Genomic DNA, 27,339 nt, shown 5'->3' with positions numbered 1-27,339 from the left:
CGGGTGAACTTTACTGCTGCAAAGGGAAGATCTGGAGGTCAGGAATCAACCCACAGCATGGCCTAAACCTGCGCTGAAAACTTTGATCCTTGGCCAAAGCATCTGCTTTCTACTGCTGTAAAAATCTCTAGCTGTCAATAGTTGTATTGGATTTTTCACCCCTTTTAGGGGAGAATCAAACCACTTATGCACATGCTTTGAGATGCATTTTGATTACAAGCTGCACATTGTTTTTCCATAGGAACCCAGGCTCTTTCAGATCAGATTAATAGCGCTCGATGAATGAGGCAGCTGTTCTGCTTTTTTTTATCTTTTTTATTCACTGTGCAGCCCCATGCTTCGTTACCGTATGCTGCTGAATGCAGCACCAAGCATGACATATTTCGAAGTCCCTTTGTAGCTTTTTTTTGCATCTGTTTTCCTAACGCAAACGTTTGAGCGCTCTGTCAGCATCCAGACGGTGGGATTGGTGGAGGCGCGGACCAAGATCCTCCCTATAACAAACCATTACATTTTGCCAGCATCCCTTATGCCGAGCTGGGTGGTTTGGGGTCGGCTGCAGCGCAGCACCCGGCCGGCACGGTTAAGCGTGTGAAGCTAGTTCAGGTACTAACCCAACTTTTAACCGTAAATCGGTGCGTTTCCTTTGTTTCAGCTGGTTCAGCTCCCAGGTGAGCGGATCCAGAGGTGAGGAGCCAGGTGGAAGCTGAGGAAGCTGCCAAGAACTTGCTTTCCTCTTCCACTCCAGCTGTAAAAGGCAATTTCAATAGGGTGAGACCCACCCTAAGATCTAAGCTCTAAGATCTTTGTGGCCATGAAGAAACAGTTAATTTAAGTGACTACCAATAAAATCTCTTTTTATGCCTCTTGCCTGTGGGTGCAAGGGATATTTTAGTGGCTTATGCATTTCGTATGAATCCAGCATAGGTAGTTTAGAATAGTTGTATTTAATTTCTTAGTACTAAGAAATACTTTAACATGCTAAATGAGCGTATTTTAATGCCAGTTTTTATCTTAGTCCACTTTGACTTCAATCACAAATCAAAAACTACTCATCCTCTATTAAGTAAGAAATATGCTATTTCTAAAATATTAGGGTAGAATTAAAAAAATTGAAATTTTATTTTACATTATAATTGCTTAAATAGATGCATACAGTTACGGTGTATCTACTTAGGAAAAAGCACTTTTGGTTGTAAAGTCTATATTAAATTACAAATTAATCTAATGTAATGGTTAAGAATTGATCCGACTCAGCCTTTCTTTAGGAAAATAGCTAAGGACTACCAATGCAAAACAACATCAGACACGATTATTTATATCCAGATTTTCTGCCAGCTGATTTATCATGGTTAAAATTGGTGATCACTTTGACTTAAATCAATCCACTTTGCTTTATTATGTGTGTGGAGGGAAGCTTTTGCCTGAAGCGGGAGAGCTGCGGGTCACTGCGCTGGATCCGTGGCTGTGGCTGATGATTTTGGGGACCGGGAAGTTTAGCTGCCAAGAGTTGTGCAACATCCTTTGGGACAATGTGGGTGAATTATTTAATGAGTTGTTTTGAATAAATGCAATTTATTTGCATAAAACTGCTCAGACTTGATTTAAAGAAAGCCGTATGAATATGCATGTGTGTGGCAGCATAGCGGATTCAGCCTTCTGCTTATCAACAGGGCAGAGCCGTCAGCTCTCCCTGGGTCCTGCTCTGCAGGCATTTCACCGCCCTGGTGGAGACTGGGTGGGGAAAGGGGGCTCCTTCTGCAGAGCAGAGGGTGTTTCGGGCGCCAGGGACAGTTAGTTGCGAAGCCTGCTGGCCATGGTGCACAGTGCGGCTCCTGCAGCCAGGTCTCTCCCCGGGGAGGGCGGGAGGCCCTTGCCATGCGACGCGATGCTGGGGTTTCCTGGGTTTTGTCCCCCGCAGCGGGGCGGTGGGTGCTGCAGGTGCTGGGCTGGTCCCTGGCGCGAGGACGCCTGGGCTGGGGATGCAGCTGCGGGTGCCCAAACCTCCCTCCAGTGCAGGGGCTGCAGGAGGACGGGCTGTCTCTGTCAGCGGCGTCCATCCAGTCCCCGGGGCAGTCAGGAGCTGAGTACCCTTCCTCCAGGCGTCAGACAGCTCCGGAGGAGCTTGCGGGTGCTGGGGACCGGCTCAGGCGTCTCCCCAGCACCATCCCTGCTGCACAGGTGGGCATTGCTCTGAGCTCTTTCTCTCCAGTTAATTGCTTTCTCGTCAGATTGCTCTGAGAAGATTTGAACATGACACTGACTAATGAGACATGTGCCTCCATCTTGTACGTTTGTTCTGCGTTTGCATCCTTCCCTTCAGACGGAGCGGGACTCCCGTGGGGGAACGGCTCCGAAGGGTCCCTGGCAGCACTGTCACAAACGTTGGGCTGATGCACGGGCAGTCCTGGCGTGGCAGGGCCGAGGGGAGGGGGCGAAGGTCGGCGGTTGGGGCTCCTGTAGCTGCGCTGTTGGTCAGTGCTGAGCATCACAGGCTGTCGCGATGCTGTTTGTCCGTGTTTCACTGGGACAAGGTGTGGGAGCAGGGGTGAAGTGTTTTCCTGGAGCTGAGCGTTCGCGCCTCCTTTCTGTTTTCAGTGATGCTGTTCAGCCTCGCAGAGCGCTTGTCTGTAAAGTGGGTCAATAGCAGTTACCTCACCCTAACGTTTAGGATGTGCCCTTCACTGTTTAAGGGCAGGCGCCAAAAGCAGCGTTGAGCGTCATCAGTGCATGAGCTGAGGCGAGGAGTCACAGCTCTACTTGGAGGCTCAGAGACAGCGATGGCAGAGGTATTAAGTGATGGAGAGAGAAATGGGAAGAAAGAGGTTTCACCTGTGATGACCACACACCTGAGTTAGAATTTTTCTCTCATTAACATGGGTTATGCTTTTGCTTCCCTGACTTCCAGCTGGACATGCTCATAAATACATTTAACATATAAATGGGACCTGCATTTCATTCTGGCCTGTCAGGTTCACTCCAGGGTCTCCAGCATCCTTGGATAATTTGCTGATGCTCCTGTCCGTCCCTGTCTGATGCCAGAACCAGCTTTGTGGTAGGGCGCACTGGACATGGCCTGTGTGGTGGACCTCAAGTCCCTTTGAGAGATTCCTCCTGTAGCATTTCTGTCTCCAGTGCTCTGGAATAACTGGTCCTGTGCTTTCAGCTTCGTGAGTCGACCTGTAGGACATAGGGTTGTTTCTGTGGCTTCTCGTTTCTCATCTTCCCAGCACATGGGCTGTGGAAGCTTGCTGTCCCTTGCTGTCTTACAGCCCGGCTGGAGAAGGGAAGGTGCCTGCATGGCAGCATGAGGGGCTGGGATGGGTGCCAGCGAGGGGCTCTGCCCTGATCGCAGACTGGCTGCACTGACCAAAGTGGAAATTCTCCTTGCTGTTGCTTTTTCTACTTAAAAAGAGGAAACCTCCTTTCTTGCAAAGTCTCTGCCGTCGATCTGTCTGATGGTTGCTGCTCTGCTGGCTCCCTGTGCCGGGAGCCAGCTTTCTGGGCAGAAGGTGGTGGAGGCAGGAGGTGCCACCACGGCCCCGCGGGATGGACCTGCTGTGAGGGAGGTGGCGATGCTGGTGATGGGGCTGGGGGCCAGGAGACCGGACGGCTCTGTGGGGCACGGGGCGTATGTTACTGCTAGTGGAATGGATGGAGGAAAGCTTAAACAAGGCACGGAGGATATAATGGACACATTTTTCTTGGGCTGAATTGTCAAAATGGGTATTTCTCTTGTCTTTCTGCGCTCTGTATCCTAAACAGTTGCAGACCTGTAATTGCCAGAGCTTTTGTAGCTTGAAGGTTCAGCCATTGATCCGTGCTGGGAGCTGAAGGTTTGTTTGCAGCCAACACGGGCAGCACAGGGTGGATTTCACAGATCCTTGGAGGGAAAGTGCTTGCAAAACATACTGTGCCGTGAGCGTGAGTGCTTGTGCCTGCGAGCAGAAGCTCGGGAGCAGGCACAAGCTTGTGCTAGGCACTTCATTTTTTTTTGGAAAGAAGACATGAGGGCAGCACTCCCTCTCTTTCCTTGCCTGTGCTTAGAGGGCAAAGTGAACATAATTGAGCCATAATTCACAGTTACTGGAAAGAAAGCATGGGCCACAGTGTGAGAAGCAGTATTGGAGCTTTATATTACAGCTATCTCCAGGGGAGATTATTTTTATTAAAATCTGGGTTGGTGGAAAATTCTGAGATTAGCTTCATTTTTAATGTATGGTTCTCTGTGGATCAGCCCCAAAAGAGCCTTCCTGCTGTCTCCAGCTGCCGAGCTGTTGGTGTTCCTGTGCCCAGCAGTGCTGTGACACAACACCTGATGTGCTGAAGATGCCCAGATCGAAACGAGTGTCCAAAGTTATTTATCAACATTTCCAAAAAAGATCTGGATGTGAAATCTTAGGTGAAAACCCCACATAAATTATTGGAAATTTACAGTAAAAATGATCAGTGCTGCAGACCCACTTCTTCACAAAACTTCCGCCGGCTCTAATCGCATGCACGAAAAACACGTGACGGCAGAGCTGGAAGCGCAAGCAGAGAGAAGCAGCGTCTCTGCCTGCAGGGATTTGTTGTGACACTGTCGGGCCCTCCTTGCCGGTTGCATCCCGTGTCCGTGGGACGGGCCCATAGGCAGATCCCGCCTGCACGTCGTGTCCCCTCCATCCCGCGGCAGCCCAGCCAGCGAGCCAAGAGCTGAGCCCTGCTGGTACCTGGCTCTGTCCTGGCTGGTGTGGGCACAGGCTGCCCAGCGTCTGCCGCTGGGACAGTGCCACTGCGCAGCAGGACCACACGCTCCTCAGTGGGGTGCGCTCGCACCGAGACGCGTGCCTCCGTGCAGGCTCGGTAACCAAGGTGAAAGCATCTGCTAGACTGGTGTCGGCACTCGCGGGGGCTGCGTGTGTCGTCCCATTTGATACTTTGATCTAAGAGGTGCTCTTTTAGTGAAATGGGTGTGAATGATGCACGAGGAAGGGCTGAAGTTGGCGCATTCCCCTGCCTGACAGCAGTGGGTTTGGGAAGGGTATCCCATGTGCTGTGGGAATACGGACCGTGTAGATAGAGCCATGCAGGGCCAGTGCCGATGTCCTATACCATGAAGGACGTCTGCCCCCAGGCGCCCAGGGTCCCGCTGCAGACTGCCAGCAGTGAGATGGGCAGGGTCTCCACACCTGCGAGGTCTCAGTGGGTCCCCACCATGGGGCTGCCCAGAGGACGTCTGCTGACGAAGAAATCTGCCCAGTGTCCTTGCCCATGTCTGGCCAGGGTGGAGACTTGCACCCCATCAGGGTGCTGGCACTGTCCTTGAATCCTCTGCAGTGTCTTTCTGGTGGCTCTCAGGAGGAACCAGCAGTCGCACCCGTACCATGGAGCCCCTTGAGGTGCAGCCACCCAGCAGCGCCCGAGGACACGGTGCTCCTGGTCGCAGCCTGGGGCCAGGGCTGTGGCTCTGGTTCTGCCCTTGCCTTGCGCGGCTGACACGTGCCCCTGTGTGGCTGGGGCTCCTCAGCGCCCACGTGGTGCCTGCAGGGACCTCAGAAGTGTTCCTGAATTTTTAAATTACGTCTGAAAAATTTCCTGATGCGCTTTCACACTTGGGTTTTTCTCTGCTGATGGCTTGGCAGTGGCTGTTGATGACTATGGATCTGATCTGCTAATGCATTACTTCTGGGTTTATCTGAGCGTGCGCCTGGAGTGATGGGGACTCTGGGGTTCGTTGCTGTTGGACCAGTTCCCTGATCCCACTCATCGTCTGCGAGCGCTGCCCTCGTGGGAGGGAGAGGGGGATCGCTTCTCGTGCGCTGGGTTTGGCTCACCCCACAGCACAGCCTCAGCTCCCTCTGTGTTCTTCATCCCCTCCCTCAGTAGCTTAATTGAATTGTAATAATAAATTTACAAGGTAACCTTTCATAAAGTACACGCTGTTAGAGTTCTTTGTTGCCCACATTTCGCAGAGACTCGGTGTAACACAGAGCGTGCTGTTCGTTTGCAGACTAGAGTTTTATCAAGCATGGGTGAGGTGACTCATGATGTTTTCTCCCTGGGTTTTGGAGGAGGGCTGGGACCTGTGCATGCAGAGAGGGGCTTGGTCTGAATGCACTGCCCTGCCGCGCTATTCAGCACGCACCTCTGGCTTTAAATGGGTTTTTCTCTGTCCCCAGCGTTTCTCAGCCTGGGGTTGGAGTTTTTGAATCATATACCTTAAAAATGGATAACTACACAAGGGCTGAAGAAACGTAATTGAAATTATTTCTTTCTTAGTGTCATGCAGGGACGAAACACAGTACAAGAAGTTAACAGAGAAAGGCTTTAAGAGGGAGGAACTGGAATGCATGTCGCGCACAGCTCAGGAGACGAGTTCACTGCCCAGCACCACTCTGGCTCTCTAGCTGCGTCAGGAGTTTTTTATGCATTTAATTAGAGAGTATATTTTTAAAAACTTGCAATGTTGTCGATGGGTGTGCGGCAGGATGGACTGCACAAGCCAAGTGCGTGAAGGTCCTTCGCGCTGTAGTGGGTGAAATTACGTCAAAGGTGAGTTTGGCAGTGGGTTGTAAGTAATTATAAATCTGAAGATGTTCAAACTTGGACTCACCAGGTATCCCATAGAAGATGGTTCTGCGGTGGATTCCCTCCTTTTTTTCCCATCTCTCATTGTGTCTTGTCCTAGCTATTTTTGTGGCAACATGGGCTTTTTTTCTAGAACTTTGGGCCACTTGTCTACTGTCTGCTTCTTGGCAGAGACAGGAGAGGGCTGTGGAGCAGCACTGTCCTTCATTAGACATCCTAATCTGTTTGGAAAAAGCAGATGAAGCTCTCCCAGCCTGAGGAACGACTGGTGTGCCTGAAACCCCTTCTGTTTTCTTTAGCTGCATCGGCTGAGTTGACAGTAGACAGGGCCTCTTGCTTCATACCTGGGCTGTTGTACAGCCGCAGATGGCAATGACAGAAGAGCGTGGGGTAGCAAACCCTTGGGAGATGTGTTTCCTCACCTCGGGCTGTGGCACCTGGCTGGGATGTGGCAAGAGCTGTGGGGATCAAGCTGTGAGTTGTAAGTGTGAAAATCCAGTTTGTTCGTTAGTTATGGCCACGGTGCAGCTGGGGACGGTGCCTGGGCACACCCGGGGCACGCCAGCTGCCCACACCTCGGTGGTCCCAGGTCTCCCGTGACATCTTCTGCATCCCTGAGACCATGGGCCAGCGGGGTGATCTCTGTGCCTCGACAGCAGGCATTCCCTCTTCTGGGGCTCCTCAACTTGCAGAGGCCCTGGAGGATTTGTTCTCAACATGGGGAGTCACAACTCGTGAAAGAATAGTCTGGTTCTGGTTTGCCCAAATCCACTTTACACCGTAGGCAAGCTCCGCGTGAGAACATGGGCTTTATGCAAGGAAAAGAAAATGTTAAATCCCAGATTACAGAGTCAGCAGTGCAGTTACAAAAGAGGTAACAGAGTACGGTTTTAGAATATATCTTGCATTTACATTTTTATTCTTTCAGCTACGGGAAGCTGAATTTTCTGCCTGCCAGTGTTCCGCATCCAATTTACTCATCTGTAGCGTTTTCTGATGCAGAAATCTTGATCTCCAATTTATACTTTTTATTTCCAAATTAGCTTATATATACATGAAATCTCAAAGCTTGTCCTACTGCCTACCCCCTATTCTCTACTGATGATGGGACCTCTCGGTGTTGTGACCATGCATTTATTGCTTGTTTCTTTGAAGAGAAGCCCAGCAGAATGTAGAAGAATGTTTGAGAAAAAAGCATCTTTTTGATATCAGAGATTCTCCTGCTTCATCTCCAGCCTGGTCATTTCTTCTTTCAAAAAGCAAATGGAATTATTTCCATAAAGTCATATTTGGCAAACTATGTAGTAAAAAGATTTTAGCATTGTTTTCAGTTTGGCTTTTGGTTTACTCAGTTCATGAAGATTTGGCATGACATGATGTTACACGCCGTGGGTCCCCAGGGACAGTGCACACCATCGGCTTTGCCTCAGAGCAGTATTCCTTTCTCAGCCATCCACAAACTGAAATTTTCTCTTTCATGTCACTGGGTCTGGTCAATTGATTGCCTGCAGGATGAGGAACGAGGCCCGCAGCAACGCCGTGATGGTGGCTGCAGTGGGAGGTGGGACTGGCTGGTGGGCTGACAACCTGTGGTGGCTCGGCCATGGGGAGGGACGTGGCTCACCGCTCCCCTCACAGCCGGGCACGGCCCAGGGCGTCCTGGCGGGGAGGGAACCTGCTCACCACGGCCCTCGGGAACGGGTCGAATATGAGCGATGTGTGCTTCCAGTCCCTGCTGCTGCCTCACGTCTGCTCTCAGTGAAGAGTCAAACAGGGTCTGAGACGTCGGTGCTTTGGGACTGGCTGCGTGTGTTGGGTGTAAGGAGGCCTGTGATCGTGATCCCGGGGTTTCTCCAACGGGGAGGCAGAGCCGAGGGCTACCCCAGCGGTGAATGCAATGGGGATGGAAGAGTGCACGCTTGCTCTTGGCACTTGAGCCCAAGGGATCTTACTAATTTTTCCTGTAGCTTTGCAGCAACCTTAATTGGTCATGCTGGCTGATAGATTCATAATTGGTAGAGATACTGATACGTATTGATGGCAATGCGCAGGTTCTCATTTGTGGCTGCAGTGTCAGTATGCCAGGTGCTGTATAAACATACATAAAGACAAATTTTTCAGCCTGCAAATGTTCTTATTTGTATCTCTGTTTTCCTGCTTAAAGTTACATTTCAGTCTATGCTTTCTTTCCAGTTAATATGTTGCATATTAAGGGGTGTGCAGGAGCATCAATACAGTTTTACTAATAACCAGAAGTTATTTGTCTGTCTTTGTAACTGTACAACACTGTAGTGATCCATTAAAGTAATTGTTGTGTTTAAATATTTGTTTTACCAATCTTTTCTTCCGTTGATCACTTGAGAGTAACTAATAAGTATGAACTGTTTTCTGAATTCCTTTCATTCTTTTTGGTACTTTTCTGATACTGAAGAGTCCTGACACTGATGCATCATCTTAAATGCATTTACTTCAGCCATTCTGTGGCATAATGCTCCAAATCCAAGAACCAAACTAATTAAAAGATCCAGTAAGCATTTTCCCAGCCTGACTTGTCACCTTGGTACTGTTCGTCCCAAATATCCCAAGAAGCAGCTTGTTTGCTTCCATGGGTGATTACAGCATGGTTTGCTGTCCCTGGCTGTTGGGAAAACGTATTTTCTGGTGCTGTCTTTTTCTCATCATCTGCTGTCCCTCTGTCTGAGGTTTTAGTGCAGGGCCAGTCACTGTGCTGTGGTAGCAAGGACATTTGCACAGCAGCAGGTACACAGACTGGCTCAGGGGCAGCTCTGGGCTCTCTGGTTCCAGCGCAACACGCGGCACAGAATGAACTTCGTTCCCACCAGGGAGCATTAAGCATCGCGGATCTCTGTTGGGATCTCCTTCCAGCTTGTGTCCTTTCCTGGGATGACCTGGAAAAGCCTGCTGGCCCCGTTATCACAATGTGACGCTTGGCGCTGAGCTGTCTTTGCCTGTCAGTAGGGTCTGCTGTCCCATCGCCCATCCTGGTGGCTGGAGCCACCCACGGTGGCTGTGGTGGGCCAGTGGCTTGGGCTGCAGGTGGCTGTCCTGTGGCTGGACGTGGAGAGCAGCTCTCCGGAGAGGGCTCTCTGCGTTCTGCTCCTGTAGCTGGTGCGAGGACCCCGGGGCTCCTGTGCACAAGGAGCTGTCTCCGTCCTCCAGCATTTTCCCTGGACATTCACGGTGTTCCTGTGGGAGAGCTGTTTCTGCCCCTGTGTCTGTGAAGTAGGGATGCCGGGCTGGGCCTGTTAGAGAAACCAGCAAAGCAGAAGGAGCTGGGAAACGAGGAGCAAAAGGGCTCCCTGCTGCCTTCCCACTCCTTAGGCTGCCTTGGCGTCCAGACCATCCCACAGGATGGGGCTGAGTGTGCATCTCTGCACAGAGCAGGATCACCAGTCCCAAGCTGGAAGAGCTGGATCCCCGTCTTGGAGCCTCTTAGGGTTCCTGTTGGCACCACGGTGCCTGCAGACAGTGCTGGGCTGCGCGTACAGAGGTGTGCCTCTCTCCTCTGTGCTCCGGCCCTGGGCATCTCTAGCCCCAGGCAGAGCAGGAGCTGTGCCCTGCTCCCTGCCCTTGGGCAAAATGGAGCAGGGCACTTGGGAATGTAAAATACTTAAAAATATAAAGAATATAAATAATAATAATATATAAAGAATATAAATACTGAAAGGGTGGGTGTCAGGAGGATGGGGCCAGGCTCTTGTCAGTGGTGCCCGGGGACAGGACAAGGGGTAACGGGCACAAACGTGACCATGGGAAGTTCCACCTCAACACGAGGAGGAACTTCTTTGCTGTGAGGGTGGCAGAGCCCTGGCACAGGCTGCCCAGAGAGGTGGTGGAGTCTCCGTCTCTGGAGACATCCCAAACCCCCTGGACGCGTTCCTGTGCCACCTGCTCTGGGTGACCCTGCTCTGGCAGGGGGTTGGACTAGATGATCTCCAGAGGTCCCTTCCAACCCTGTGATTCTATGATTCTATGAATGCGGCTTCTCTTTGGGGATGCTAGGCAGGACGTTGCAGATTATCTCACCGCTCTGCTGGGGGAATTTCCCTGGGGAGCCTGGCTGTCCACAGGCCAGTATGAAGCATGATGGAGGATTAGAATCCTAGAATTATTGAGTCCAACCATCAACCCAACACTGACAAAAACCATCACTAAACCATGTCGCTCAGCGCCACATCTGCCCAGCTTTTAAATACCTCCAGGGATGGCGACTCCACCACTGCCCTGGGCAGCCTGGTCCAAGGCCTGATAACACTTTTAGGGAAGAAATTTTCCCCAATATCCATCCTAAACCTCCCCTGGCACAACTTGAGGCCGTTTCCTCTTGTCCCACGGCCTGTTCCTTGGGAGAAGAGCCCGACCCCCCCTGGCTACCCCCTCCTTTCAGGGAGCTGCAGAGAGCGAGAAGGTCTCCCCTCAGCCTCCTCTTCCCCAGGCTGAACACCCCCAGCTCCCTCAGCCGCTCCTCACAAGACTCCTGCTCCAGACCCCTCACCAGCTCTGTTGCCCTTCTCTGGACACGCTCTGGCCCCTCGATGTCCCTCCTGGAGTGAGGGGCCCAAAACTGGACACAGCCCTTGAGGTGGGGCCTCACTGGTGCCGAGGACAGGGATTGCGAAGCTGCTCCCATGGTCCCTTTGCAGGACTGTGGTCGCAGGCTGCTGGGATCCTCAAGGAATGTTGACTTGTGCCAGGAGCAAGTGTCATGCCTGCGAGGGGGTGAGGCAGCGTGGTCCTTTCCCTGCGGGTGTTCTCTCCCTGGGGATCATCAGCCTGGAGCCGTGACGCCACTTTGTCTTCAAGCCTTTTGCCTTGGTGTTGGCCGTGCCCAGGCCGGTGCTGGTGGCTTGCGTTTGCTGGGGTTTTCTCCGAGAGCACTGCGGGTTTCTACCAGCAACTGAAACTAAATGGTGTTTCTTCCCGCTGCTAGTGCTTGTTTATCAAGGCACAGATTCATTTAGGGACTGGTGCTCCAAATGAAGTTGAACTGGAGCTGGATGGAGGTCATTTCTCTTCCCTGTTCTGTGATCTGACAGAGTGTATTTTTCCACAACATTTCTTTTTCTCTACCCCCTGCCTTTTTGCTGTTAAATATATTTCTAATTTGCTGTCTCATGTGTAGGTCATTATCAGGCATTGCAACTTGCGTAGTTTCTCTCCTCTGCTGAGTATGTGTGTGTGGGAAGTTTTAAAAAACAGGATCAATTTTTGCTGAATCTCATTGTCTAGAAACATGTTGCATTTTGTGGTATAACTTGCGATGGTGTATACTCGATGGTATAACATCCTGCTTAATTAGGATGCAACATTTATTGGTGTCATCTTATTTCCTGTTAATAACTTCGCTGTTTGATTGACCCCAGATGCCGTCCAACTTCATTCCTCCATTCAAGTCTTTGTCATTGTTTATTGTTCTGCTATATGTTTCTTCAGCCATTAGCTGGTGTGATGGTGGCATATCCATGGCAATTTTGATTAATTAAAATCATGCAAATCAGATGTCATGAAGCAATCTTAAACAATGACTCTAAAACATGGCATTTAGTCCATGTCCATGGTCCAGTAATTTTACAGTTCTCAATGTAAAGAAAACTTTTATCAGTCTGTTAAAAGTCATGCTTTTCCTGATGATCCCAGATTTAATGAAACAGTCCATAACTGCATTTGGCGTATAGCTCGGTGTTGCTGTAGACCACTGATTCTCTAAATGTGTCCTGACATTCACAGGTCATTGGCATCGTTAAAGGCTTGGTTGATTAATTAAACAGCCAGCTAGCCTAACAAAATCCTCTTCTCTGCTTCTGATTGTCTCTTCGTTGTTACTGGTTAATCGATGGAAATTCATATGTTGTTTTTTTTTTTTTTTACTACCCATCGTTTTACAAAATTGACTTCTGTAACGAGTGACCATTGGAGCGGAGGAAGCCTCGAGTGGTGATGGGGGAAGGCAGCAAGTGCCCGGGGCAGAATGCGCCAGGCAGCAGTGTGTGTGGGACGGGAGTGATGTGTGTGCGGGACGGGAGCGGTGTGTGTACGGTAGATGGGAGCGATGCGTGTGCGGGACGGGAGCGCTGTGTGTGCGGGACGGGCAATGATGCATGTGTGGGATGGGCAGCCATACGTGTGCTCGGGATGGGTAGCCGTATGTGTGCAGGACAGGCAGCCATGTGCGTGTGGGTCGGGCAGGCAGCCACGCGCAGAGGAGGGAGTCGGGGCAGGGAGCTGATGCTGGGAGCGCACAGGGAGCACCGGAGGGGAGAGGGCGCAGCATCCTCTGACGGGTGGGAAGAGGTCATAGTCCAGATGCAAGCTGGGAGGTTGTTGGAGCAGCAGGGCCCGCTTCCGTACAGCAAAGGTGCTTTCATTCACTTCCCTTAGTAATGTTTTGATGTTCATGTTCTGTGTAACGAGGTGTTGTAGTTGCTGCAGGGAAAGCAGAGTCAAGGTAGTGCCACGAGCTGTCCCGGGCGATGTTGGGGTGAGCGCGGCGGCTCTGGGCACTGCACCACTAGCGCTTGGTGGGGTCTCTCCAGCACAGTGGGAGGCTGAGGCCTGCGAATGATGATAAGTTGAATGGTAGCAGCTCAGATCACCTCCTTTTGGAGAGCACACGTTCCTCTGCTGCCACCTCCTTCTGTAGGGTTTTCACCAAATTGTTAGCTTCTGGGCTAGCACACCTGCCGGTACTTTGAGCAAAATACTAACATATACTAGGTGTGTATATATGTATGTACTATATACTAAGTAGCTGGAATTATGGCACGTGCCTCAGGATGGACTTGTCATTGTAAATTATGAATGACTGTGGCAATGTAAAATGATTTGTGAGATGTTTTATTTAGAATCATGGAATCACAGAATGGTTTGGGTTGGAAGGGACCTTTAAAGGTCATCTAGTCTAACCCCCCTGCCATGGGCAAAGACATCTTCCATTAGACCAGGTTGCTACAACCTGACCTTGAATTTCATAACAAAAAACCTTAGAAATTAAGTAACACATACTTTTAGTATTTTTCTTTCTCTGTATTTCTTAATGTTCATACTTCTTCTGTTGAAATCCTCCTTTTCCTTCTTAGTGATGTTAATGAAAGCTCTGTGTCTTCTCCTTAGAGTTTCAACAGTATTCGTTCAATTGATACCCTTGTTTTAGTTTCCGTTAGACCAAAGCGAATGTATGGATAAGATTTTTCATGGTTAGTGACCATTTTTTTCTTACTGAGAAGCCTTTCTTAGCACCAAGAAGTTGTAATTTTTATATGGTTGTTAGACCGTTTTTAGTCCACTGTGTTCTCCCAGATTCTTATTGCACGGACATGTTCAATTGTTGTCGTCTTCTTCACTGGGTTGGTTTAGAGTTTTTCCTACTTTTTGTGCTGCTGTGACCAAAGTAATTGAATCCAGCCTCAGGGTCTTTGTTTTTGTGGGAACCGTGATATAAATTTCCAGATAGACCCAAAGGAGCCTGCAGAATTTAAATGCAGCAGCCTGCAAACTCTGCAGTTGCTAATAGAAGAAAAATGCTAATTTTTTTAAACTGGATAAAATATGGAAGCAAGGCAGTCAATATTGGCCCTCCTAATACTATTTAACTTACTATTAACTTTAGTTTATTTGACAACTTGAAATTCTTTTGTGCGGCAGAATTTTTATTGAAAACATGGTAATATTGTAAAGTTGTCCTGTGTGAACCTGGAGGCTGTGGTTGCCTGGGAACAGTCAAGCTTTCGGGTTGCCGTTGGGAGGCTGCCAAGGCTCCGCATGTTGGACAAATACTGGTGCAATTGATCATCAGAGGAGTGGTTAATAAATTTATCAACATTGTCATTATTTTTTTTTAATTAAAAGCCACTGAGTAGAGGAGCACGCCTCTTCCCGCGTCTCTCTTGGCTCTCTGGCTGGCACGGCTGTGATCCCCACGGCTCTCCGGGCTCTTGGGGTGCTCCTTCGTGGGGGCAGGAGGCAGCGGGGGGCGGCAGCCCCTTGACGGGGCAGCTCGGCCAAAGGGCTTATGCGAGGGCACCTGCGGCATCGCCGGGACCCCTGGCCACGACAGCCCCGTCTCTGAGTCCTCGGTGACGGCAGAGAGCAGGGACGTGGCAGCCGGAGCACCAGGCGCCTTGGCCACCGGAGTGCGGTCCCCTTCGGGCACCCAGAGCTTGGGGCAGAGCCACACAAGGAGGCAGTAAGTGCGATGAAGGAACAAACTGAATTAACAGCGTAAAGTGTTGGGGAAGTTTCACGAAAGAATGGATCAGCAGGTGAGTGCTGAAGCAAACTGATTTAAAAAAACAAAACAGTAGGTAATTACCGAAGGAATTTTAAGTATGGAGCAGATGAGTAGGTAGTAATAATGTGCATTGTCTTTTCACTCAAAACAGTTATTATATCAGGGAAAAGAGATTAGCAAGAAGGAGCTGTTGGAGCCACCTTTACAAAACCGTAGTGTCAATGTGGAGAGCTGAAAACCAGTGAACTTAGGTGTGGTATAGTGGTTATACTGTTGATGGAAACCAGGAAAATTTATCAGCTGGAAAATAATTTCTGGTGAGATTTAACCATTTCATTTTCAGAAGACCAGGTCTCCCTAATCTATTTTAGTTCTTTAATAAGAGAGTATGAATATAAGAGAGTTGACTGACGGGATTTATCAAAAGTTCAAACCAGCTTGATGGAAACGCTTCTGAAAGGGCTGTGGAAGTTACATGTGGAGAGCAGAAGAGCTGCAATGCACCGAGTGCCAGGCAAAGAGATTGGCACAGGAAAGCGTGAGCAAATGATGGATTCTTGTCTTCAGGAGAGTTTGGCAGGGTGCTGAGGGGAGGAGAGAAAACACCTCGGAGGCAGAAACTTTGTTTGGAGTATTAATAATTTGCAGAGGAGCACAGCGAGCAGGCAGACATGAGTGCGGTGACATGGGGTCGGACAGACCTCGGGGGTCCAGCAGGGTCCTGTTGGTAGCCATAGGCAGAGCTGCTGCCGCTGGAGGGGTGAAGACAAACCCTGGAGGGGTGAGGAAGGGACACGCACACGGTGACGCCTCCCCAGGGAACCCTTCCAGCCTAAATCAGCAGTCAGCTTAGGGGCTCCCCAGGCTGGAGGTGGGTCACTGGATAACCCCCAACTCATGTCTTTTCCAGGAAACTGTAGCATTATACTTCGAATGTGTATCAGCTCTTTGTGCTTGCGCCAAGGGTGGAGAAGAAGGGAGCTGCAGGGAACTAGTGGCCTCTCAACCTCACCTTGGTCCCTGGGAAGGTGATGGAGCAAATCCCCTTGGAAGCCCTGGCCAGGCACAGGAAGGACAGAAGGTGATTAGGGATGGCCAGCGTGGATTTACCAACCAACCCAGCTTTCTCCATTGGGGCGGCAGGCTCTTAACGAGGGCAGCATGGGAAAGGTTGTTAGCCCCGGGCTTAGGAAGGTGTTCAGTGTGGTCTCTGCAGCATCCTAATTGCCACATGGGACAGGGATGGTTTGGGCAGGAGGACGGTGAGGTAGGTGGGAAGCTGGCTGGACCACCAGGGTCCAAGGGTGGGCCATGCAGAGTCCAGCTGGTGGCTGGTTATGAGCCCATTCCTCCGGGATGGACACAGGTGCCCGTACCATTTGGTGTCTTCATTGACACTGACTGGGGCCCTGAGAGGCCGTGGGGTCTCTGGCCTTGGAGACATTGAGCACTTGCCCACCACAGCCCGAGGAGCTGCCTGCTCTGAGCTAGACCAGCTTTCTCCAGGACCCTTCCTTTGGCATGAGCCTGCGACTTGCTGGTGTGGAGCTCCACAGCGAACACATGCTGCGTAGTAAGGAAATACCAATTCTTTGACCTGCTTTGACTCTGCTAGTTTCACTTAATACCCTCCCAGGTTTTGTTTTGAAAGAGACTTTTTTGCTGGTGGGTAGGAGTTAGTGTAATTTTACAGAAACGATGCAATAGTAACAAACAAGGTGTACGTGCAAAATCTTGTAGTCTTAAGTATGAAGGAAAAGGATCCATCCACAAAATTAGGCTAGTTGTTGAGACCTCAAGGCAGAGGGGGTGTAGGTTAATGTAAGATGGGAGAAGCTGCAGCTTTGAAGAAAAGAGTGGTAGTAAACTGTAACCCAAGAGTTATTACTGCAATTAGAGTCAGATCTGGGTAGGGTGCTCCGACTGGGTTAAGCCAAATGCCCGATGATGCACGCCGTGCTGATTTGTGGTTATGACTATGCAAGTGAAGGTACCTGGGAGACCAATTTGGAGTCGATTGCCAGAGCCTGGCGGCATGCTTTGAGCAGATCAGCGCGAGTGTGTCTAATGAAGATGTCCTATCTGTCACCTTGTCTTGTGGTGTTTGCATCAGTTCCCAAGGAGATAATACCTGTTTGTCTTTTCCCTGCCACTTTTGGTTTTGTCATATTCCTTCTCAGTCTTCTCTTTCCAGACTGACGAGTCTTGTTCATTTAGTTGAGCCTCACACGGGTGCCACTCCAGGCCATTGATCTTTTCCCCCTTGTCCGCACATTTTCTACTTCTGGTGTGGCCTTTGTGAAAGGGGAGCCGGGACTGCGGGTGGCCTTGAGGACACAGACATACCAGGGGCTCACGCAGCGACGTCGTGGTGCTTTCTGTTCCTTCCATCCCTGCTGTGCTGTTGGGCACCTGCTGAGCGTGGCTGTGGTGGGGTCGCAGGACTGCTGGCCACAGCCGGGCAACAGCCAGCTCAGAGCCTGTCAGCGTTAGCAGTTCACTTGCGTGGGGTTGATCTGCTGTATTCTTCAGCCGCTGGCGCTGTGAGGTCCTTCTGCTGGGTTTTGCAGTTGGCGCTTGGTTTTACCGCGCCAGGGACCTTCGTTGTTGGCTCACGGTTTGCCTCTCCTCCCCAGACCGTCCCAGACCACCCCAGACCCGCCGCAGCATGGGCACCGGCACGAGCCCTGTGGGACTCTGCTGTGAAAACTGCCTGGTTCCCTGCCTGCCCTCCGCAGCACATCTCGTGTGTGGGAGACCCTGCCCTCTCCCTCCGGGGCAGCAGAGCTGCTCAGCAGCACAGGACTGTCTGCAGCAAGCCCAAAGAGGGGGTTCAGGGGGACCTGATGCGTAACACAAGCATAAAAACACAACGGCCAGGAATCTGTGTGGATGATGCAAAATAAGACGCATTAAAGAGAGAAGCATGAACTACTTGAATGCCTGTGCAATAGGCTAAACTGAATGCCCCAACACCGGAAAGGCACTTGGGGGTTAATGTAGGAAATTTGGATTGTAAAGATCCATAAGGACCCTGAGTCCTTACGTTAACAGCCTGATCCATAAAGACCTTATGAATCCATAAGATCTTTATGGATCAGGTTGTTAGGTTGTGCTAGAAATGCCTGTTTTGCAATATGCTAAGTATAAACATACAGAAGCAGGAGTAAATATATTGCCTCTGTTGACAATTCTTTCATATGACTAAAAGCAGTAGTGGAGTTATGAATAAAGATGTGAGCGTGAGTGCCATAAATAAGAGCACAAACCAGCGTCTGTCTGACCCAGTATCTGTCTCCAGCAGCGGCCAAAGGACAACGGACGCGCACGAAATCTGGCCACTTTCTGCAGTCCGTTCCCCCCATGCTCCTTCCGTTTCAACAACTGCTGTTTTAGGGTTGTTAGAGACTGCATCTCCATCTTCTCTTTTTTTTTATATACAAATGTAGAGCAAAGTAGACCTGGGCCCATCAATATAAATTATCTTTTACTTAATTCACATGCAGAGTTTTGCAGGTAGCTAAGGACTAATGCCCGATCTAGGAAACCGGGAGTGCGTTCTGGAAGGGATGTGGGGTTTGGCCGTCTGAAAGGAATGGAGTGGTCAAAGTAAACTGAACCCAAACTGCCACATGCTTTACTGAAATGTGCTAATGTGGTGCCTGACGATGGAAGCAAGGGGGTAGTGAATTGAGGTTAGGACAGTATTTTGTAGCTGTATATGACAGCTGGCAGACAGATGCTGGAATATTGCCTCTGGCTCTGATTCTGCACTTTAAAAAGTGTATTTAAAATTAAAGAGGGTGCTGAAAAAAGCGACAGAAATGATTTGAGATCTGGAGAAAATGCACTGCCATCTATGAACATCAGCCTCTTCTGCTCACTCTGAGCCTGAGCGGTGACGGTGTTAAATGGGGGCTGCCAGCGTAGCAAGAAACTGAGTATACTAAAGAGCAGCATCACAGAGAAAGGTATAATAAGAAATAATGATCGTATGGGAAGTTTAAACAAGGGAAAACAAATGAGAACTAAGACATAACCTTTTTTCATTGAGGATGAGTCTTTGCTTGTTAATTCACCCAGGGAGGGAGCGTGGTTTCCATCATGTGATGTTTTTAGAGTCACGTTGGATGCCTTTTAGGAAACTGTTAGTCAACTTCAAGTAATTTCGTTCATGGTGGGAGTTACTGGTTGAAACTACGGGGGGCAGTGATACATTGCTCAGGTGAGAAGATCACACTGGACCTCTTGGCTTTGAGTGTGCTGAACCAGAGAGAGTGCCAAACGTGCTATGAAGGCAACTGCAGTATGCTCTTTTCTCTGGTTTCTTCCATTCTCTAGCCAAACTTGGTTTCATTTACTCCTTTATACTGAGAAGTTCTGTATCTCTTTTGCATGTGTTTATTAGGACCTAGCTATCCAACTGACGTCTCTCGGTCTCGATGCTGGATGAACAGAAGACCTTATTCCCTCTTCTCCAGAAGAAGCTTTGCTCTACATAGCTTTTTTCAGCCCTTGGTAGAGCTAAATCTTCCCAGGTCCTCATTTTCCAACAAGTTAGACACGTTGGTTTTTTTTGTTTTGTTTTGGTTTTTTGTGGCTATGTTTGTGGTGTTGCAGTGAGCCAAGGAAACATTCCCAGGTCACTGAAGGTAACAGTCGTCTCTTTAACCTCTCCTGGGCTCTTTGGTGGGATCAGCTTGATTGACAGGTCCAACACTTTTGCATTTCGCTCTGTGCTCTCTTCCCCGTACGAAGAGTTCAGCAGTTGGATGAAACTGGCTGGCGATTTTGCTCTTCAGCAGCCCTTTCCATGCAGGTGGCTAACAATAAAGCTGTTGTAGCTCTGTGTAAGAGGGAGGTTTTGCCTGAACCACTCACTTAGAGTTAATCAGGAGCTGAATCTCTTTAAACGTTCATTTCAAGCTGCGTTTCTATCAGAGGCAGCTGCTCCTCTGAAAGCACCGACTGGTGGGACTATAGGATGGGGCTGGTAGTCACTGTCAGTGCTGCTGAAGAGTTGTAATAAGGGGGCTCTTGGACTCCTGTTTTTCAAATAGAAGTAGCTGGATGGCTTCCTGTCTCAGGCAATGGATTCCGGGGGATGAGACAACAGTCAGCAACATCCTTCCAGACTGGCTCAGGAGCAGCAACCGTTTCGCTGGAAAACCCGTAGAGCCAAAATACTTTATTATCTGCAGCACATAACTCTGCAAGAAGGGCTCATGCGCTGGGCGCTTTCCTGCTGGGAGCTGAGAACCTCCCTCCTGCTCTTTATCTTGTTTCCTTTTGGTGGAGGCAGCTTCTCCCAGCGTGGCGGTTAGCAGATCAGATGGCAGGGCCAGAGCTTTCCTCAGGAGGTGATCTAAGCCCAGAAATTCCTGCTGTTTTGCCAGCATACACAGTTTGCTCTCTAAGCTGGTCCCAGTTTGCCTTTCACCAGCATCCAGCGCAGAGAAAGCTTGTGCTGGTTTCTCCTTTCCTCCACGAAAATGCAGGGTGGTGGTTGCTCTGGTCCCTGCAGAGCCCAGCTCCTTCCCTGGACCACGGTTCAACCCGTCCCATGGTCCCTGGACGGGGTGGGGGCTGCTGCTGGCCCCCAGCCTCTGCCGGCAGCGCTGTGGTGGGTCTGAGGGGTCGCTGCTTGGAGTGCTCCCAGTCATGGCTGTCTTGTGTCTCTGGTCCCTTCTCCTACCGGCAGGTGAGCAAGGCCGGTAGGATCCTGCGGGATTTCACACACTGCAGGGGACCAGTGATGCCTGCCCCGGACCACAGGAAGAGCTGCCGCCGCCATTGCTGCTGGAGGGGACAGGCTTTTCACGAGTAATTGGCAAGAAAAAAATGTACAGTTGGAGAAAACCCAACATAATATTTTCAGGAAAGGTGAAAAAGTTACCTGGGCTTTGTTTGTTTTACACATAGCATCTATTCCTGTAACTTTGTCCCAGGCCTGGCATCAGCAGGAGCCGCTTGCTCGGCGCAATGCCGGGCTCGGTGCTGCGCAGCGCTGCAGGCTCCCCTGGCGCGCTCGGCTCCAGCCCTGGGGTGTGAGTGTGTCCTCTGCAGACTGCTCTCTGCCTCTGGTCACCTTTGTCTTCTTTCCCTTTACCTTTTTCCTGTTTGTGTTGTTTCCTGAAAAGACAGGGCCACCAGACCTGCTCATGATGCAGAAGATCTGGGTGTGCTGCCAATTCATGAGTGTCATAGCAGCCCTTTCTACATCATTTCAGGCCAGATACCAGCACGGAGCCCACGTGGCTCCGCTGATGAACTCCCGTGTCAGGAAACTTGCCTGGTTAACCTTCACCTTTGTTTACTGTCTTCTTGTCAATGAGGGATCCAAATGAGTACTTTTTTGCTTCTGGCCCTTTGGTTTATGGCAGCAAGGGACCTGTTTGGAAATGCACATGTGTGTTGGCAAGCAGGCCAGCTTTTTCTGGTGGGCGTGGGTTTCCTCCAGGCTCTCCCCATAGGTGTGAGGCATGACTGCACAGAAAATAAGCAGATTTTTCAGTGACGTAAATGTTTGTCGCAGTTCCTGTCCATGTTCCTGGGACAGAAGCCAGGCCTTTGGGCCCAGAGCACGGCAGAATTGTGGAGCTGCTCCTGGGTATAGACTTATAGAATAGTTTGGGTTGAAGAGACCTTTAAAGATCATGTAGTTTGACCCCCTGCCCTGGGCAGGGACACCTCCCACCAGCCCACGTTGCTCCAAGCCCCGTCCAACCTGGCCTTGAACCCCTCCAGGGATGGGGCAGCCACAGCTTCTCTGGGCAACCTGGCCCAGGGGCTCACCCCCCTCACAGCAAAGGATTTCTTCCCGAGATCTCATCCCAATCTCCCCTCTTCCAGTGTAAAACCCTTCCCCCTCGTCCCGTGGCTCCCCTCCCTGAGCCAGAGTCCCTCCCCAGCTTTCCTGGAGCCCCTTTAGGGACTGGCAGGGGCTGGAAGGTCTCCCCGGCGCCTTCTCTTCTCCAGCCTGAACCCCCCCAGCTCTCTCAGCCTGTCCCCCCAGCAGAGGGGCTCCAGCCCTCCCAGCATCTCCGGGGCCTCCTCTGGCCCTGCTCCAACAGCTCCGTGTCTCTCCTGTGCTGAGGCCCCAGCGCTGGAGGCAGCACTGCAGGGGGGTCTCCCCGAGCAGAGCAGAGGGGCAGTGAGGAACCTGTCCTGCAGCCGGTCCTCACGGTTGGAGCTCCGGGACTCCTCCTTATGTGAGTCTCATGCCTTGGTTGCTTGCTGGCCTCACCCAGTTTCCGTCAGGCTCTCTCTTCCTCTGCGTTTGTTCATTTCTATGACTTCAACGCCATTGTCATTTCGCATGTGGTGTGGCAGGATTGTGCTCTGTTCTGCTCCCATTCAGAGGCAACTCCCATTTTCTAAAGGAAATCGTTTACTTTTGGTAGATTCTTCTGCTCTGTTGGTTTGGCGGCTCCATCTATCTGTAGGGGCCTCTTAGAGGCTGTTTTTTCATTTTTGCCATACATTTGCTCAGAGCTCCTAATGTGATATTATGAAATATGCTCCCTGCTGCCTGCAAGCACATTACCTTTTCAGCTGCTTCTTTTAATTTCCTTTCAACTCTTTCTCATTTGTGTGCTCCTCGATGAAGAATTTTTGGCTTTTTTACTCTTAAGGGATTGTTGAATATAAGTTCTTTATTGTCATTATTGCAGGGCGGCTCTTGAATAGATCTTGTCTGTCATCCTGCGTGTTACTGAGGATGGAATCTGAACCTCTGAGCTCTTTCTTCCTTCGGGAAGGAGTCATCCATGCTGTCTAAAAGTTGAGAAGCTGTACCATTTTCTTTCAGGAGTTGTTCCTAAGGCTTTGATTGTTGTGATCAGAGCTTATAACTGTGTGGAAGAAATTATCGCTTGTAACTGCAAACCAGAGCGAGCAACTTGTTCTGAAACCTGCTCCCACCCTGCCCTGCTCTGAGCCTGCCCTGACGGCCCCGGGACCTGCCCTGGCTGCAGGGTGGACTCTGCTGTGCCGTGCCATGCTGTGCCGTGCCATGCTGTGCCGTGCCGTGCCGTGCCATGGTGTGCTGTGCCGTGCCATGCTGTGCTGTGCTGTGCCGTGCCATGCTGGCATATGGGACTGGCACTGCCGCGGTGTGCTCCCCACTCCCTGCGGAGGTGCCTCCTTCGGAACCTCGGGGTCCTCCTGGGTCTTCTGGGGACTGAACCAGGAGCAGTGCTGAGCCTCTCATGTCAGGAGAGTGTCAGGAGGAAGGGGGCAGAGACCTTTCCTCCCCTGCTCAGGGACTGTACAAGGCAGTTCGGTTCCTTTCAAAATTAATGTAGGCTTGAGTGTCCAAACCCCCAGGACTGGAGGTTACCGGCACCCCGTGTGAGCTGCTGTGGGTGGGCTGGGTCTCTCCGGGCCGTGGTGGCAGGTGCCCTGGGCTGTCCGAGCTCAGCCCCCTCCTCATGATGGAGACGGGCTCAGCGCCCAGCACGGCATCTGCAGCTCGACAGCCAAGCCCTGCTCTGCGTGGGATCAGCACGGGGCCAGTGCTGGAGCTGCTGGGGCTGCCGGGAGGCTGGAGGAGAGCATTGCTCCCCTCGGTGAGACGGGGAGCGGAGGAGCCCTCCCTGATGTGGCTCCTGTCCCCTCGTGCACGGAGCAGCTTCCCCCTGCACAGAGATGTCCCTTGCAGCCCCTGGGGCAGGGGCGAGGGGGATTAGCCTCACGCTTTGGGCTGCCCCCGGCGTGACTGCTGCATCACAGAGTGCAAAAAGCAGGTTTAGCTGCAGGTTGTCTGATAGGAGAGAGTCATTAATGCATGCGATGGTGTCTGGAGAAACAGAGCCGTAAGAGACATCGAAGCAGCCGGATTATGCCCCCAAGGGGCTGCGCAGCGTTCTGACCTCACAGCTGAAGTGCACGTTTTCTTCTTTCTGATTTCCGAAGCAGGTTAAACACAGAATGAGACACACTGCGGGGGGGAAGCTGTTTTCTCTCTTAAATATGAGATGGTAATACTCCCCAGAGTATGTCTCTGCAGTATAAAGTTTGGTATCAAATTCAGTGTTTTCTATGCTGGGACCCTCCTTCAACCAATGCTTGTGCACGTGTGCATGCCTGTCTGTTTTTTTTCCATTAGGTACATATTTTAATACTGAATAACATAATTTGACAGTGAGGAAGAGTCCTAAAGGCTGAATAAGCATGTAGGAAGGTATAGATGTTTATTTTTTATTCACGGGTCCCTGAAAGAATGATGCATATTCTGCTTCTCTCTGAGGACTGAAAGAGAGCAGAGCGGGTGTTTCTCACAGGTTTCGAACTCCTGATTTCTCACAGCAGCAGCTGTCCACCTCTTCCTCTGTACCTGCGGCAGGACAGGCCATCGCTGATAAGCTCACTGACTCGCTAATGTGGCCAGCGACGAAATAGATAAGGCTGACCTCTGTGTGCCATACAAATGCACGCTGCCAAGTACAAGTTATCTGTGCCCGAGAAAAATGAGCCGTAACATCAGCTCGGTGGCTTTCTGTCTCACTCGGTGGCGTTTCTGGCTGGCGGTGCGCAGGTGGGTCATTCGCTTCTCTCTGGGTAAAGCCCGTTTAATTCACAGAACCCAGAAGATGCTATTAAGGGGAACACAGATCACAACAGGCCCTGGGGTTAAGTTTTCAAGTTGGAGGTGGGGCTGAAGGGGTGAGTGAGGATATACAGCTACTTCTGATGTCCTTCTCCGGGTGCGGGGGACACGGTGGCAGGAGCTCTGGTGCTGTGGGTCCATTGGAGCCACTGGAAGTGATGCTGAGCACCTGGAGAAGGTGGGGATCGGGTCGGTCTGTTGGAAATCCAACTGGGTGTCTATGTTCCAGCCTCAACACTTCAGCACCTTCATGGACAAAACGTGCTTATGCTGCTGTGTGGATCCATGCTGTGCCTGTCCCTCGGACACAGCGAGCACCTCCAGTCTCTGGTTGCAAGGGCGATGGTGTGGTCTAGGGGGATAACAAGGGTGGGCAGAGGCATGGAGTGCTGCCGTGTGTCGGGTGGAGCAGGACTCGGCCTGGGAGAGCAGCGGCTGCTGTGGGAGCACTGCAGGGGGTGGTTGTTCACTTCTTCCAGCACAGAAATCAGGAGCATTAAACAGGGCGACAGGCTGTGGCTTTGAAATGAAACGCTGAAGCAAGTCTCAAGGTTGTCTTCTTCTGCAGAAAGTGTGGAGAAGGAGGAGAAACAAACACAGAGGAGAACAGAGTGATGGGACGAGGAAAGGTTGAGGGCCAAAATGCAAAACCAGGGACCTGGGAGAGCAAACGGTGGCTGTCGACAGGGACAGGCTGTTGTGAGACTGACCTCTGGTGCTGCCAGCGTGGCATCCTCTTCCCTTCCTGCTCTTCGCCCACAAGAGCAGAGGCTGCGACGAGCCTGCGGCCACCCCACTGCCTTGGCAGAGGGGATGTGGCAATGGTGCCGCGCCGCCTGCACCGGGCTGTGGGGCTCGGTGGGCTCTGGCCAAGGCAGGTGCCCACCGCCGGCCTCCTCCGCTGGCACCACCCAGACGGGAGTGTGGCAGCCGGGCCACAGCTGTAGGAAATACAGCATGAAGATGATGAGCTATAAATACGTGATGACTTGGGTCCTGAGGAGGCAGTGAAGTGCTTACGGTACCAGAGAAACCCTTTGCAGTCCCAGGGAGAGGTGGGGAGCATGACTTTCCATGTGGGGAGGCACAGGGCTTTTCTCCTCTCCTCCCACTGGGAAGACCTCACTGGATGCCTCCAGCTCCTGGCAGGGCTCAGGGTGCTGCTCTTCATCCCTCCTTTGTTTGCACACAATGAAGTCTGTGGTGGAGAAGTCAATAGACTCTTTACACCCTATCAGGGATTTTTAAGTGAAAATTTGCTATTACACTGGTTTTAGGCCATAAAATATTCTTTGGCACTTCTCGTATTTTATAGGATGTTATAGCATACAGGGTTTGAGTCTACCCTGAACCCCACAAAATGCATTAGGGGGGATCTGCTAAGTCTCATTCTTCTCTAACTCTTTTTTCCCCTTCTGCTAATCCGCTGACATGGAAGAGATTGTGGCTTTCCCGTTTTATCCTTTTCCTTGTTCTTGCCGTGACTGTTCCTGGGTGCAGCTGTGGGGTACAGGCCCTTGGTGATGCTCGGCTCTAATTGCCCTCTGTGTCTCTCCACAGAAGTGTCTACGGCTGAATCCAGACGTTCCCGTGTGGGTTTCCAAGCAGCGCATCCTCTGCACTTTGAACCACAGCCTGAAGGATGTTCTGAACTACGGGCTCTTCCAGCCGGCGTTCAATGGCAGGGCTGGCAAGTTTCTGGATGAGGAGCGTCTGCTGAGGGAGTACCCCCTGAATCCAGACACTCCCGTCCCCTACTTGGAGGTAGACATCTTCTTGGGTTTTTTTAAATGTGTGTATATCCATAGACACCTATACAGATACATATACATACATATATATATGTGTACATAAGTACGTAGGACTTCTATGATCTCTTCCACTGTAGTCTCTGTGGGCACCACAGGGATTAAGGCCCCCTGTCCCCCTTCCCTTTTCTTCCCTGTTTCCCTTCCAGGAGTGAGAGCATAGAAATTTGTGTGGGTGTATGTTTACTCACGGAGAACTCATTGAGGGAAAGCTGAGGCAATGCCTCTGAGTTTTAGTTGCTCGTGACTGTCTGCTTGAGAGCTCCGTCACATCTGTCATAGCCCTGTGGAACAGCTTCCCTGTTTTCTGACCCTGCCGATGAAGATTTCTTCTTTTCTAGTGGTGCAGAACTGTCACGGGAAATTGCAATAACAGAAGGAGAGTCAGTCTCATAGGTACAGACGGAAAATCATAGGGAGATCTTTGAATATGAGGCTGAAGGACTTGAGTTTGATATTTTATTTAATTTACAATTAACGTAGAGACTGGAACGCAACTGTGTGCTTTGACAGCAAATAACGGCCCCGGTATGGACCCCATTTGTGTGATGAGCATGGAGGATAATCTATACTATTTTCTGTTCCAGAAAATTAAGTAGAGCAGAAATTAACTGAATTAACTCTCTATTTATGTTCACTATATTTTTTGCCTTGGGCTGGGATTCAGGTGACTTCACGTAGGTGTTTATTCTAAGGTGACCTGCCATATTTCGTGGGCTCCGTTCACCGTCACTGTGGACATCCCCACTGGCTGTAATGTACCTGCACGTGGACATCTAAATTTAGGAATCTTGTGCTATATTTTGCTCACAAAGTCTATTTAGAAAGCATTACACGCTTAAGCTGCAAGAGCTCTTATAAATGCAAGCGTGAACGCTGTTATTATAACTAATCCTGACTAATTTGGAAAGAAAGTGCAGCACAATTTCTTAGCAAACTAACGTTTAATGTAGACAAAAACATTTGGAACAACATTAAGAATGCTTGCAAATAAACCGATGAGGTAGTAAATTCCTTAATGTTCCTTATACAGGCCTTATTGCTTTGTTTTTGTATAATTTAGCATAATGTCCACACTCATTGTCTTAGCACACACATTTAAA

General features: G+C 50.5%; 1 protein-coding gene across 4 annotated transcripts in view; it reads left to right on the top strand.

Moving 5' to 3' along the window:
* Positions 1-27,339, top strand: part of SHANK3 (SH3 and multiple ankyrin repeat domains 3) — a 383,847-nt gene that overhangs the window by 37,141 nt on the left and 319,367 nt on the right. For all 4 annotated transcript variants that reach the window (XM_054200170.1, XM_054200186.1, XM_054200177.1 and 1 more), the window contains one exon: positions 25,989-26,192. In XM_054200170.1, the coding sequence (XP_054056145.1) occupies positions 25,989-26,192 (204 nt within the window). The remainder of the gene's footprint in view (positions 1-25,988; positions 26,193-27,339) is intronic.

This window comes from Rissa tridactyla, chromosome 1 (assembly GCF_028500815.1).
Source record: "Rissa tridactyla isolate bRisTri1 chromosome 1, bRisTri1.patW.cur.20221130, whole genome shotgun sequence".
Lineage (NCBI taxonomy): Eukaryota > Metazoa > Chordata > Aves > Charadriiformes > Laridae > Rissa > Rissa tridactyla.
This window is presented reverse-complemented; position numbering and strand designations above follow the sequence as displayed.